We start from the raw sequence: 15,183 nt of genomic DNA, 5'->3' as shown, positions 1-15,183 counted from the left end.
AGTATTTGGAAACTACAGATGGTGCAGAGTGCGACAGCCAGACTGATCTCTGGGGCTGCTTGTAGTGCATGCATATATTACTTGAAGTGACTGCACTTGCTACCAGTCTGTTTCCAGGTACAATTCAAGGTGCTGGTTATTACCTTTAAAGCCCTAAATGGCTTGGGCCCCAAGTACCTTAGGGATCATCTGCTCCCAGCTGAATCTACCTACCTGACTAGATCAGCTGGGAGGGCTCTGCTCCACATGCGGACACCTGAAGCCTCTTTGTTGAGCACATGGGGCAAGACCTTCTCAGTTGTTACCCCCAGACTATGGAACTTGCTCTCAGTTGAAACCTGCATGGCTCCCTCTCCCAGCCTTTAGGAGGAAAGTGAAGACTCCCCCTTTATCCAGGCTTTTGGCCAATGAGCTGTCCTTTGCTCTTTTTAAACGTTTAGCTGCATTCTGTTTTTTAGGACAAGTGTTTTTCTCTTGTTGTTAACCATCCTGGGATCTTAGAACAAAGGGTAGTATATCAATATTATTATTAACGGATATTTATATACCACTCTTCAACCAAAGTTCCCAAAGCAGTTTACACAGAAAAATAAGCAAGACATAAATAAGATGGTCCCCTGTTCCCAAATGTTTCACAATCTAAAAAGAGCCAGCGTGGTGTAGTGGTTAGAGTGCTGGACTAGGACCGGGGAGACCCGAGTTCAAATCCCCATTCAGCCATGATACTAGCTGGGTGACTCTGGGCCAGTCACTTCTCTCTCAGCCTAACCTACTTCACAGGGTTGTTGTGAAAGAGAAACTCAAGTATGTAGTACACCACTCTGGGCTCCTTGGAGGAAGAGCGGGATATAAATGTAAAAATAAATAAAATAAAATAAAATAAAATAAAAAGAAACATAAGGCAAAATACCAGCAACAGCCACTGGAGGGATGCTGTGCTGGGGTTGGATAGGGCCAGTTGCTCTCCCCCTGCTAAATATTAGAGAATCACCACTTGAAAAGGTGTCCCTTTGCTCAGTTAACAAACAGCTAACAAACAGCTATGAGCAACTTTACCAGCTAAACAGCTAAAAAGTCACACCAGGCTTTAGATAGTTTCACCACCTCATACTGGAGGGCAAGATAGCCATTTTTTAAAAAAGCAAACTAACCCAAACCCTTATAACCCAAGGGAGTTGCCCTGGATAACAAAGAACCTAAAACTTCACCATCAGCACCACAGTATAGGTCTTAAGAAAAGCTCTAAGCTGTATTTGGTCATATTGGTTTCAAGTCTTCTGTCAACTGCACCCCAGCAAGTTTTTCACACCCAGCTTTTAGTTTGCATCTCCTCCAGAAGTGAGGTGTGCGTTCACATATCAGCCAAACTTACCCCCTGTAAGTTATCAAGGAATGCTTCAAACACAATCTGGGTTTTTCATTGTGCATCAGAGTATAGCCTGATTTATATCCAGGGTTGTTAAAAAAAAAATCTACTTTTTGCGCCAGTATTTTGGGCAATTTCAAACTTGCAGTAAAGCTTGCTGTCTAGGAAAGCTCCAGCTATCACCCAGACTCCTCCATTGCTCACTCCTCTGTCTCACTGACTGGACGCTTCTCAACCAACAGCCTCACTAATATCCTGATTTTGATTCTCTTTAAGTGGGCTACCACAACTGTAATTCTACTGTACAGAGAAATTCAGAGCAGCACACAACTACTTTGGATACTACATATGTAAATCCAAAAGCACATTTTCCTGTTGGAAGCCAACTTCTATCCTGCCAGTATTTTCCTTGGTGTTTTTCAATTAGAGAAGCCAGTCAGTCTCACTACAGAGCAAAACTTGAACAAAGACCAATATGAGTCAATCTTTCACTGCAATTAAATTTAATTCTAAAAGTGCTCAGGATGAGAGAACTACAAACACTGTTGTAAGAACATAGCTTCTTGGAGTTCAAACTGGACAGATTTGCAACCCATAAGAGGAACAATCCAAGGAGGTAGAAAGAAATACTGTGTACTGTGAGAGATGAAGATTTAAAAGTTCCATGAAGAAAAATGTCACAAGCCTGTTTTCTTTTTCAGAGGGTTGTTTCACTTCTGATGTACAACATCAGAACATGTTGCACACGTTCTTCTGATGTTGCACATCAGAAGTGCAACATCAAAAGGGAAGGATGCATTTAGATGAAGGAGACAGCATTGAAAATTTGGCCAGTTTTTGGTTTTGTGACTAAGCTCTTGGTGTTGCACTATTAATATATGTGTTTGCACAAAAAGCAGCAGTCTATAGTCACTGCCAAGTGTCCAAGGCAGAAAAGGGCTCTTTTCTTACAAGCTAATGAAATTGTCACGTACTGGGAGGGAAAACTAGAGATAAGTGTTCTTTTCTTCTTCCTGCATAATGGAGTGGAGGGACTGTGATCTCCTGCTATGTTCCAAATAGATTGAATGCATTGTGCTTTGTTGGAACTACACTGAGCAAGAGCAACTTGGTTGGTGGAATGGAAGTATTACTGTCAGGCAAGGATCTGACCAAGAGTATAACACATCTTTTTATATCTGTCACCCTCAACTGTGAGGCAAAAATGGCATCACCCCTAAAGTGTAGCTCAAGTCAGACAGAAAAGAAAAGAAATCCACAGGAGGAAGATGGCGTTGAGAACTGGCCATCAGCGGCATCAGCAAGGCCTACAAAACAGGACATAAATGCAGCTGCCTCTACCCTTCTGGAGGCTGAGGTAAAGACGGCTTTGTCTGGGGAAGCCTGAGCAGTTTCCGTGCTGGAGAGTTTTCTAATCTCTGGAAAGTCCTCGATGCTGAAATAGAAACAAGAATCCTTAGTGGCCTGCAGATATGTCCCTACTTTATTTAATATGGTTAGGGCAAAGCTGCAAAAACCAATGTACACAAGCTACCAATACTACTTTATGAAATAGCAGTAGCCATTTTTACTAAACAAATGAAGGCAATAGTCTCCATGGACCGAGCCAAAATTCTCCCAGACTTTTTTTGGGGGGCTTGTTACCTGGGCACACAGCGCTTTTCATCTTTCCTGGTACAGTTTGCTGTCTAGATTTCCATCATTCTAATCTTTCCTAGTTAGTGACCACAACTGAATCAGATACTGCAAACCATATTTATCCTGTGTTGATTCCCCATACCTTGAACACTTCCATTAATACTTCCTAAAATAGCATGACCCCTTCTTAAATAACCACATCTGGTCACCTGTGCCAATTGATGATCGCTTCTAGGCAATCAGGACTGAAAACCTTTGGAAACTGGGAGATAATTGGTTCAGGGAGTGGTGGGCTAGTAACTTATTTGCAAGACTACACTATAAATCATTTTCAGCACTAGAGTACATTACATTGCACAAGTGTTACTAGGCATGTCACAACAGAAAAACAGGTTTAATACACAATATGTTGTACCTACGATTTAACCATTTCACAACTATGTTGTGAAGGTGAGTGATGAATAATATAGTAACAGGCCAACATGAGAACAAAGAAGGATCACCCAAATTCATATGCCAGACCAATAGCAACAAGCTGAGAGACTTTGGGAATGCAAACGCAAGGACAGAATGCCCACAAACCTCTAGAAATGGCCAAAAAGGGAAAGATCATCCCAGGACTCTGCTTTAGCAGCTTTGTAAGATTGACTTTTATTATATGGCACCAAGAATTTTTTTTATTAAATTAGATCTGTGGTCTAAAGACTCCAAATTATTGACCAAGGGTAACAGTAAAAGTATATCCAAGTAGATTAGTAAGACTGAGGAACTGCAGACATTTCGTTTCAACTTTCTCTTTATCCAAGTAGAAATACATCTCCTCACATCAATATGTCTGGAAGCAATGCATTCCAAATGCAACAAGATTGGCATTAAAGATGGATCTTGCTTTTTCACATATCCGTGGCAGGGTGATTGACACTCAACCTTGGCATACGCAGAAAAACACCAGCCCACAAGGGGTTAATTCCTTGTACCTATATGTTGGAGGCTGCCGAAAATGACTGGGGAGGTCATTTTAGCCTCCATTTTGTGGCTCATTTACTTGAAAAACCCTGCAGAAAAATTATTTAAAATGGAGGATTTCTGACTTCTGGGGGGCATTGCTCGAGGCCCACAGAGCATGGTAGGGCACTTTATTTTGCCCTCTTATACCTTTCTCCCCCACCTTTTTGGTAATTTTTGGGCCTCCAGGAACGTAGCCCCCATGATCCCATTGCCCCAATGACTCAGTATTCACTGTTTCTGTATCCATGGTAACTGCGGAGAACAGAACCTCTACTAATATTGAGGTTCTCCTGTACCATGTTTCTTATAAACACAGCTGGGCAATTTTTCCCTCCATACATTTTAAAGTATGTATTTATGAGCCAGCCCTTAACATAGGGAAAGGAAGACAGGGAGCAAATCATTGTTGTTATGCTGTGTTTAGGTATCTAATGCTGCATTTTGCACTCCCTGATTAAGAAACAGCCACACCATGGCTCCAGAAACACTTACCAAGTTGCACCGACAGCTTCTGAAGATACCGTGTAATGTCTTCTGTATATACTTGACAAATTTTCACCACCTGATGTATCTCATCCAGCTAAAGACAAACACACCACATTTTAAATGTAAAAAGCCAACAATAAATTAGTCTATTCCTGATCCCTAGTAATAGCTAAATTTCAGTTTCAGTCATCTAACCTCAACATGGCTAGAATAGCCTGCCCAGAGGAACATCTAGATTCATTCAGCGATGGAAAGCAATTAATTGCTCGCCAGGAAGCCAATCCTGTCAACTATATCTGTTATTCAGTTTAAACCTTCATTCTAAATGAGAACTGTCTATCTTTCTTTCTTTGTTTGTTTAAAATATTTCTATACTGCCCAAAACTTGCATCTCTGGGCGGTTTACTATTATTTAAAAGATTAAAAACATGTAAAACCCAGTATTAACATTATTTAAAACTATCTAGTTAAAAGCCTGGGTGAATAAATGTGTTTTCAGTGCCTTTTTAAAAGTTGCCAGAGATGCTCTTATTTCAACAGGGAGCGCATTCCCAAGTCCAGGGGCTGCAACGGAGAAGGCCCATTCCCGAGTAGCCACCAGATGAGTTGGCAGCAGCCGCAGGCGAACCTCTCCAGATGATCTTAGCAGGTGGTGGGGCTCATGGTGAAGAAGGCATTCTCAAATACCCAGGGCCTAAGCTGTTTAGGGCTTTAGAGGTAATGACCAGCACCTTATATTTTGCCCAGAAACGTATCGGCAGCCAGTGTAGTTCCTTCAACACAGGAGTAATATGGTCTCTCCTAGATGACCCAGAGACCAACCTGGCTGCCGTGTTCTGCACCAACTGCAGTTTCCAGACTATGTACAAAGGCAGCCCCACATAGAGCGCATTGCAGTAATCCAGCCTAGAGGTTACCAGATGTACCACTGTTTTGAGGTCGTTCATCTCAAGAAACGGACGCAGCTGGCATATCAGCCAAAGCAGAAAGAAAGCACCTCTGGCCACCGCCTCAGCCTGGAACACCAGGGAGAGGTTAGGATCCAGAAGCACCCCCAGACTGTGTACTTGTTCTTTCTGGGGGAGCGTGACCCCATCCAGAATCATCTCCCGAGTTTCAACCCCACACAATAAGTACCTCCAACTTATCAAGATTCAGCCTCAGTTTGTTATCCCTCATCCAGCCCATTACTGCCTCCAGGCAGACATTTAGGGAGGTTATGCCTTCTCCTGATGATGTTGACATGGAGAAATAGATTTGGGTGTCATCAGAATATTGGTAACACCCTGCACCAAATCCCATGATGATCTCTCCCAGCAGTTTCATGTAGATTTTAAACAACATCAGAGACAATATGGAGCCCTGAGGGACCCCATACAAAAGTTCAGATTTTGAAGAACAGCAGTCTCCAAGAGACACCATCTCGAATCTGCTCGTGAGGTAGGAGCGGAACCACTCTAAAACAGTGCCTCCAACCCCCAATCCCTTCAGACGTTCCAGAAGGATACTATGGTCAATAGTCTCAAAAGCCACCAAGAGATCCAAAAGGACCAACAGAGTCACACTCCCTCTGTCATTTCCCAATTGGAGATCATCTGTCAGGCCGACCAAGGCAGTCTCCCCCCATAGCCTGCCCGAAAGCCAGTTTGAAATGGGTCTAGATAATTTAGCTCTAAGCCACTAGGCTTTGTTCAGGGATCTACAAAACCTGGACTGGAGTTAGTAGCCAGTCTCATCTGTGGTCCATCCCCGAGTCATCTGGCATTCACAGGTCTTGGTAGAGCAGAAGGGAGGGGTCAGAGTCTCACTTTGTGCTGGACTATACGATATTTGGAAACAAGAAAGATTCTCCATTTCCAAGTATCTAAAGTTCCTAACATGAAGCAAGGCTGACCCTTCCCATCCGACCTCCAAGACCTCTGTACATTCATTCATTCATTAAATTTATATACTGCATTTCATTAAAACAATCCCAGGGCAGTTTACAAAACATTTAACACACTATTTAAACTATAAAAGTTACACAATAAAAATATTATAATATTAAAATACAAATCTAATTAAAAGTTTTTAAATACACACACACGATAGGACCATAAAATACAGAGCAGCAGCAACAAGACCACCACTCTCATAAAAGCCTGGGTAAAAAGCCAAGAATTCATTAGCTTTCTAAGAACTGTGATGGAGACTAAGGAGCAAATGCCCACTGGGAGAGCATCCCAAAGTCTGGAGGCAATTACTGAGAAGTGCATGATAGCCAAGCCTCCCTCGTTATTGGCACGCGAAGCAGAGCCCCCTCTGAGGTGACCTTGTCAAGCGGGGAGAAACCTTTGGGAGAAGATGGTCCCTCAGGTATCAAGGGCCCAAACCGTTAAGGGCTTTAAAGGTCAAAACCAACACCTTGAATTGGACCCAGAAACAAATTGGCAGCCAATGTAGCTCTTTCAAAATGGGTGTAATATGATCCCAGCAGGCAGCTCTGGATAAAATCCTAGCTGCTGCATTTTGCACTAGCTGCAGTTTCTGAATATTTTTCAATGGCAGCCCCAAATAGAGCATGTTATAGTAATCCAGCCATGACATAACTAAGGCGTGGGTAACTGTGGCCAGATCTACCTTCTTAATAAAGGGACACAGCTGGCGCACTAGCCGAAGCTGTCCAAAGGCACTCATGCCATTGGAGAGACATGGCCTTCTCTCCCATCTAGTATGAAGACAGACACCCTCTCCCCACACATTCTCTGCATTGTGCAGATAACTCAGAAGGTGGCTCATGTCATGCTGGGATTGTCAATCTCATTTGAGTGACAACTGCCATGTTCCTTTGGTGTCCATACCCTCACCCCCACTCCAGTTCTCCTTCCCCACAAAAGCATGATTTTTGGTGCTACAAATCTACATTGTCACTAAATATCAGTATACAACCCCTAACACAGAAGCATAGAAAAGATTGCACAAAACCCTTAGAATCTTAGCTTGCAATAAAATGAAAGTCTGTTGTTGCCAAGAATACCCTAAACATAAATTAGGGCTCCTACTGGTGCAAGTAGGAGCAAGCTTTCATCCTCAGCACTTCTGCAATGTGCCCAGTCCTTCTGCTGTAATGTACTTGGTCCTCTTTCCCCTTAATTTGTCATATGTTCCTAAATCAATCACTTGGTTTGTGTGCATGTATGCACCCACATTTCAAAAAAGACAGACTGCAAAGCCTGTAAAATAAACACTTCAAAATAAGCACGTGCACACTTTGAGCGTATGCAAATTTACATGTGTGCGCCCAATCAGATAGCTCGTTTCAGAATCAGTTTCCTGAAGAATTCTAGATGGTCACACTTAGAGTAAAGCCTTTTGGTCTCATAAACATACCATCCCCTATTGGGAGTCTTATTTTCCATTTTTTAAGGCTAGGCAGGCAACTGCTGCACGTCCACATCTCTCCCCCCGCCCACAACCTGTGCTTGGTTCTAAGCTGCAGCTCCTCATCAGCAGGATTACTGACAAGAGCTGGGCTCACTACAGTATTTGTACTTGGGACCTATTAGGGAGTGGAGATGCAGGGCAGCATGAGCATCACTCTGACCTGCAACTCCCCTCAATTTACCCTTACCCCCCCAAAAAAAAATCTGGAATCCTACTGACCAGGCCTGAGGAAAGCTGGCAGATGGAATCTTTCCTCTAATTACCAAATCTCCAATTAACCGTCTTCTCAACATTATCATATAATAGGACCTTAATGTTCTAGAAGCCAAGGGCTTGATGAGGATGCACCATTTCTTTGGCAGATAGAATTGTAAGCAAGCCACAACCAGATACTCCAAACTCCTTGCTGTTCCCATCTCATCTGCTGGGATCCTTTATGTGTTTTCCCATCTTTGCCTTCTGTAACAGCTGCTCCGCCAACTTCACACCACTGCCTGCCAGCCAGCCATTCTCTTGGACAGCAAAAAGCAAACCCACACTTTTCCGAGCCATTGCTCTACCAGAAGGCCTGCTTCCTACACAGTGCAACCTGGGATCTCCTAGAGGCAAGGCAAGTCCTGCTCCTACTACGTGGCTCTTTTCAGATCACAGCAGTTCTTCATAGTGCTCTCCATTTTAAGCTAAGATACATTTCCATCTCAGCCACTCACCACTAGCTCCATGCAATCAAAAACCTTTTCTTGGCAATCCAATATTTTCTGGTAGTCTGGCTTGGCTTGAAGCACATGGGCCTGGGATGTTCCAAGATAGCTAAAAGGCTCCTCTGACACTTGCTTTAGCTTGTACTCCTGTAGCTGCCTTAAAGACAAAAACACACACATTTCTATGATCAGTACTTGATCCAATCGAGCACAGACACATCATCAGGAAACAAGTTTATTTATAGGCTCATATCTGGCAAGACCACAAAGCATCGCAATAACACAGATTTCAAAGTCTAGCTTACACATTTATATAACATTTTGAATTTCCATATACTTTATCTCAGCCAGAGCATAAGGCCAGCCAGAGAATACTGTGGATGGGGTTCAAATACCTGCTGTTACAAAGAGACACAGTTTGGGAGCTCCCTCGAGGAGCACCCCTCTATGTCAGATTTGGAACTACAAGCCTGTAAGGAACTCTTAGGTCAGGTTCAAAATCCAGGACTGCAGGAGAACTTTCCCACGCTTGTCACCCCTGGGCCCTGATTATTTGGTGTAGATTACTTGGCCAGCATGGTGCAGTGGTTAGAGTGCTAGACTAGGACCAGGGAGACCCGAGTTCAAATCCCCATTCAGCCATGATACTTGCCGGTGACTCTGGGCCAGTCACTTCTCTCTCAGCCTAACCTACTTCACAGGGTGGTTGTGAGGAGAAACCTAGCTATGCACACCACTCTGTGTGTGTGTACACACACTTGCAGGTGGGAAGCCAGAGTAGACGTGATTTAGTCAAGCGCTGTTCTTTTAAAGAATCAGCCAAGTATTCTCCCTATGTTGGCACAGCAGATCCAACATGAAAGGAGAGCTGGTCTTGTGGTAGCAAGCATGACTTGTCCCCTTAGCTAAGCAGGGTCCACCCTGGTTGCATTTGAATGGGAGACCACATGTGAGCGCTGTCAGATATTCCCCTCACGGCATGAAGCCGTGCTGGGAAGAGCAGACGGTTTCAAGTTTCCTCTCTGGCAACATCTCCAAGATAGGGTTGAGAGAGATTCCTGCCTACAACCTTGGAGAAGCTGCTGCCAGTCTGTGTAGATGATACTGAGCTAGATGGACCTATGGTTTGACTCAGTATATGGCACTTCCTATGATCAGGTCAAGATAGCACCTCCTCAGGAAGGAGCGATAAGAAAGCAACAGGTCATCTCCTTTGCTTAGAAGTATGCTAATGGTTGGCTCAAGGCAGGGAGGACAGCTTGTCTACATTTTAGTTACTCCCAGATATTCTAAAAGACACAAGCAATAAATTTTGATGCATGCATTTCATTTCTCCTTACATGGGTCTTTCAGACCCTTCTCAGCCTTCGTGTAAAAAGAGGTCCAGTCCTCACAATTGAATAGGACAATGCCTCGTCCTGTCCTTTGTCCCTATTGTCCACCTTTTCAAGGTGTGATCAGCATAATGCCTACAGGCAGGAATTTTCCTATATGAGATCAAGGCACAATTAGTCAGTGTGTCTCCTGGGTCACTCATGTCTCTACACCAGATTCACCAGGTAATTCTTCCTTGGATCCACCAGCTTTTTTCTACGTCTTGGCACAGGCACCTCCATCTTGTCCTGCCTTGACTCTTGCTCCTGCTTTTTTTTTTTTTGCCTCCATACTGTCCTTTTTCCTATCCTGGTCTGCACAGCAAGTTTATTGCTGTGCAGATTCTGGCTGTAAGATTCTGGTTCATTTTTGGATTTTGCCTGGCTCCTGGACCTCTGGTGGTCCCTGGGTTCCTGCTCCTGCCTTCCTTGGAGGAGAGAAGCCTCTCGGTAACAACTGAACTGCAAGGGTTCACATCATTCCTCTGTGAAGGATCGAGGTAGTATATAACCCCTGCTCTCAAAACTCTTACTCCCTTTCCTCCTACTCCTAAAATCCAAAACTGCCTGTTTCTCTCATCAGCCTTGAGTCAAGGCTTTTTTTGGAAACTGAAGCCAAATTGCCACTGTGAGCAATTTGTAACATAGTTCTTTGTATGCTGTTGGTCTTGCTAGTCTAATATTGTTGCTCATTAACTATTATTTTCTCTTCCTGTACCTCACAAACTCTTCAATAAACTTCATTTCATTTTGAACTTTAATCTCTCTGTTCAGTTCTTTCCATGCCCAAAGCTTTGAACAAATTTATTCAAGGGTGGGACTGCTCCACTCCAAGCTAGCTAATTCCCCCACAAAAGCCTAAAATGTAGCTGTGGGGGGAGGGGGGCGCCAATTCCCCAGGAGCAGTTCCATTAAGAGCTGCTTTCAAGTCATGTGCACCAGACTTCAGTTGGAGAGCAAGTCATAGTTTCGGGTTCAGAACACCTGTCTACAAGTACCTCCTTATTCGCAGGGGTTCCGTTCCTCACCTACAACTGTGAGTAACAAAACAGCAAATAATGAATCATTGCACCTATAAGAACTGGAGTGTTAGGATCCCAGAGGATTGAAAATCGTAGAGGAAATGGCCCAAAAACATTTTTTAAGGGGCAAAATGAAGTACCCTACCATGCTCTGTGGGTCTCCAGCTATCCAGCAATGAAGTCCAAATTCTTCAATTTTTCCACATGGAAGAGTCCCCCATTTTTCATGGGGGAAAGTTGTTGTTGTTGTTGTTGTTTTAATTAACTAAATGAGCCACAAAATGGCTCCCTTTTACAAAATGGCAGCCAGAAATGACATCCAAGGTCATTTCTGGTCATCTCCAAACTGCAGATATGTGAAATTAACCCCCTTTTTGCCAATTCCTCCCCCACCCCTGTATGCCAAGGTTGGGTGTCAATTACCCGACCGCAGATACATGAAACCACAGATAATGAATCCATGTGTAGCGGGGTCCGCCTATATAAATGAATGGATGAACATGTCATCAAATGAGACATAATAGTTTTAATATAAGATTTTCCTCTAAATTAAAAGGAGATATGCATGTTATAGATCATACCAACACACAACCACTAGATGGAAGAACATGTAAACAAAACCACCACGCTTAATTTGGAGGAAACAAAAGAGCCAATGCATAATCCAAATTTATAAGCAGTTAGGACTGAAATGAACAGAGAGAGTTCTGGAGTTGAAAAGTTCTGAATGACAAAGTAATAGAAGGGCCACCTCTTTAGAATAAGAGATTGTTTAATAATAAATCAAGAAATCATATACACTTCTGTGGAAACACCCTGAAGTTTATATGGACTCACTCCTCTCATGTTATTGAGTGGAATTTCTGCAGAGACAGTGGCTCACATTTTAACATCATGCTTTCTATTTGCTATAAGGGGTGATTTTTCCCTCCAGGAGACATCTGGGACAGCAGAGGGAAGGGGGGAAATCAGTTTCAACTGCCCCTCCCCCCATGGCAAGTGGAAAGTACTTCCACGAGCATATTAGTATGAGCCAATAAGTCAAGGAAAACAAAATTATGAACACACTATATTGTAGAAGTGCCTAATATGTACTAAAGTCAAAATTCTATTAATACATTTAATATACCAAGCAAAACAGACACAAAAAATTAAGCTAGCATTTAAAGTTCTCCAGAACTCTTAATCAGGCTGGATGTTAAAGCAAAGCAGGAAGGGGCAGTACTTGGTGAACACCACCACACAGAGGTCCCGCTGAAGTCACTGAAGCTGAGCAAAACAATCCAACCTAAGGTCAGACTACTTAAGTGAACACAGCAGAACAGAGTGAGCATGAGAAGAGGAGATAGTTAAAAGTGCAGGACGACAAACCAAAACTGAAAGGCTTCAGGATCAACATTTTGATTAAGTTGCAATTTAACTCATGGTGACATATGAACCAGGTACTGCTGGTCCACAACTCATATGATACCATCTCCAAATATTTGTAGCTTGGAGTGAGAGGAAGAGAGACATCCCAACGGTAGTTAATATGGTAAACGCTTTTAATAAGGACAAGAGTTGAACCCATTTACTCAGAGAAACAGACACATCTTAGGAACAGACCTTAGTCCAGAAGGACTTGCAAAAAGGGGAAAAAAGGAAAAAGCCTAGTATATCCAGAGCAAAACATCTTCAAGAAGTGTATTACCAAATTGCTTCTCTTTCCTTCATGTGTCTTAAAAGACACATTATGTGGTGTTTTGGTTCATATGTCTAACTCACAACCTATAAGCTATGCGGGGTATTTCCCCACCATGGAAGATGCAGTGGAGGGAAGCAATGTGAAGTATTAAGGTTAGAACCTTCCTGGAGGCATCAGTGTCAAGCTCACAAATAAGTCTCACAAACTGTCTTAAATCCTTCCCTCCATCCTATTATTACTGCTTAGCATTTTAAATAACTATATTTTCCTCACACATTCAACCAGCTCTGCTCTCTCCTCTTAAGCTTAAGCCTCTGTGCTCATTTTACAGTCCTTGCGTTATTTCTGCTATTCTATTCAGGGTTCTGATTTTGCAACTCACTTAGGATCAATTGATCCTAAAAATGGGGAAGCACAGTCAAACCAACCTGGATATTTCTTCAGCACGTTTCTGGTAGGAAAGAAGGAGCTGATCCCAAGCTTGATCTTCCGCAGAGAATCTGTAGAAAGAACAAAACACATCAGTTTCTAGATACTACAATAAAAAAGTCCTAATCACACATTATGTTCAACACTTGTATACACATGTACAGTTATTCACACGTTACATTGAACACAGATACAGCAGTAACTTCCTATCTGTACCATGCATTTGAGGGGATTGTACCCATGTTTACTTTTTAAATGAATGCAAGTGCAGTCATCCACACTAGAACATGTATGAGTGTACAGAAATCTGTACAGTCTTACAGCATAATGCCTGAATGGCACTAAAGTTAGCCCAAAATCCAGGTTTTGTTTACATAACTGCCCAATACAAATTATCCATGTTTTGGTGAAGTGGGTTTGAGAGCAGACACCTTACAAATTATATGTGTTTTGGTTAAGTGGGTTTGAGAGCAGACACCTTCTGTGTTTTAATTTTGAAAGCATGCTTCTGCTCTGTATGAAAGATGGGATGGGGAGGGTAGGGCAGGATTTTCCTTTGTGTTGGCTGGTATTAGAATGTTTGGGTTTATTTATTATTTATGCGACACATTTTTATGCCATCGATACGAAAGTCCCTGGGTGGTTCACAATCTAACACCACAATTAAAACACTCACAAAACAGTTTAAAAGACAGATAAAAACTCAAAACTTAAAGCCTGACTAAACAGGTATGTCTAAACAGGTAAGATGAAAATGCCCGGTTTCAAGAGACCATCAACCAAGCTGGTGGCAACCACAACTGGACCTCCCCAGATGATCTTAATAGGCAGTGGGGTTCATGAAGAAGGCAGTGTTCACTTAAATAGAAACACAAGAACAGCCCTGCTGGATCAGGCCCAAGGCCTATCTAGTCCAGCATCCAGTTTCACACAGTGGCCTGCCAGACACCTCTGGGAAGCCCACAGGCAGGAGGGGAGGGCATGCCCTCTCTCCTGCTGTTGTTCCTCAACAACTGGTATCGAGAGGCATCTTGCCTCTAAGGCTGGAAGTGGCCTACTAGTAGCCATTGATAGACCTGTCCTCTATGAATTTGTCTAAGCCCCTTTTAAAGCCGTCCAAGCTAGTGGCCCTCACCACATTCTGTGGCAGAGAATTCCATAGATTAATTATGCACTGTGTGAAGGAATACTTTCTTTTGACAATCCTAAATTTCCCAAACTTCAGTTAGTGTTGTGAGAGGGGGAGAAAAATTTATCTGTCCACTCTCTCTACTCCACACATAATGTTATACACCTCTATCATGTCTCCCCCTAGTTGCCTCTTTTCTAAACTAAAAAGTCCCAGATGCTGTTGCCTTGCCCTCATGAAGGGAGGTGATCCAGGACTCTGATCATCTTGGCTGCCCCCTTCCGCACTTTTTCCAGGTCTACAGTGTCTTTAAGATATGGTGACCAAAACTGCACACAGTTTTCAAAATGATTTTAGTAGATAGATTTGTATATAATATTAACAGTTTTATTTTTACTGTAATTTTGGGTAGAAATGCTGCATCAGTGTAAATGCCAGAGTAAGGGAAAAGGCTGCAAAATGGCAGAAGCCAGCAGAAACACCACAGTTAGAGGAGGACATCATACTTGGGGGGGGGGGGGCTGTGTTGAATGTTTATAATTTTACTACAGTACAGCTAAGTTTAATTTTTTTTTTTACTACAGCTAAGCATTGCAACATAAATCACTGGTAACCCATATCCTCATCCGTCTTAATGCAATGAAAGGAAATTAAGACACAAATGCTGAATATTTCTTTTAATTTTAACACATCACATTGCAGAAGTATATTCCCATTACACTTCATAGGAAACCTTTTATTTTTAAGCACATCACATTATAAACTTCAAATTGCACTTCAAAGGAAACCTCTGAAGTCCAAATTATCACTCTCCAAAATAAAAAGGTTTAACAAAGTCTCATCTAATTTTTCAGGTTAGTCTGCATCCGCATAATTTTCACCCCCTTATGAAATGTCAGTTGCATCGCATCAGCATTTTCAGGT

The 15,183-nt window shown here is 42.6% G+C and overlaps 1 protein-coding gene across 4 annotated transcripts in view; it reads right to left on the bottom strand.

The window, feature by feature from the left end:
- Positions 1-1,852: 1,852 nt before the first annotated feature.
- Positions 1,853-15,183, bottom strand: part of DSN1 (DSN1 component of MIS12 kinetochore complex) — a 41,443-nt gene continuing 28,112 nt past the window's right edge. For all 4 annotated transcript variants that reach the window (XM_053298716.1, XM_053298720.1, XM_053298718.1 and 1 more), the window contains 4 exons: positions 13,130-13,201; positions 8,632-8,779; positions 4,505-4,592; positions 1,853-2,801 (listed from right to left, as the gene is read on the bottom strand). In XM_053298716.1, the coding sequence (XP_053154691.1) occupies positions 2,704-2,801; positions 4,505-4,592; positions 8,632-8,779; positions 13,130-13,201 (406 nt within the window). In that variant the 3' untranslated portion in view covers positions 1,853-2,703. The remainder of the gene's footprint in view (positions 2,802-4,504; positions 4,593-8,631; positions 8,780-13,129; positions 13,202-15,183) is intronic.

Source organism: Hemicordylus capensis, chromosome 2, assembly GCF_027244095.1.
Source record: "Hemicordylus capensis ecotype Gifberg chromosome 2, rHemCap1.1.pri, whole genome shotgun sequence".
Classification (NCBI taxonomy): domain Eukaryota; kingdom Metazoa; phylum Chordata; class Lepidosauria; order Squamata; family Cordylidae; genus Hemicordylus; species Hemicordylus capensis.
Note: the sequence above shows the minus strand (reverse complement) of the source record. Positions and strands in the feature narration are given on the sequence as shown.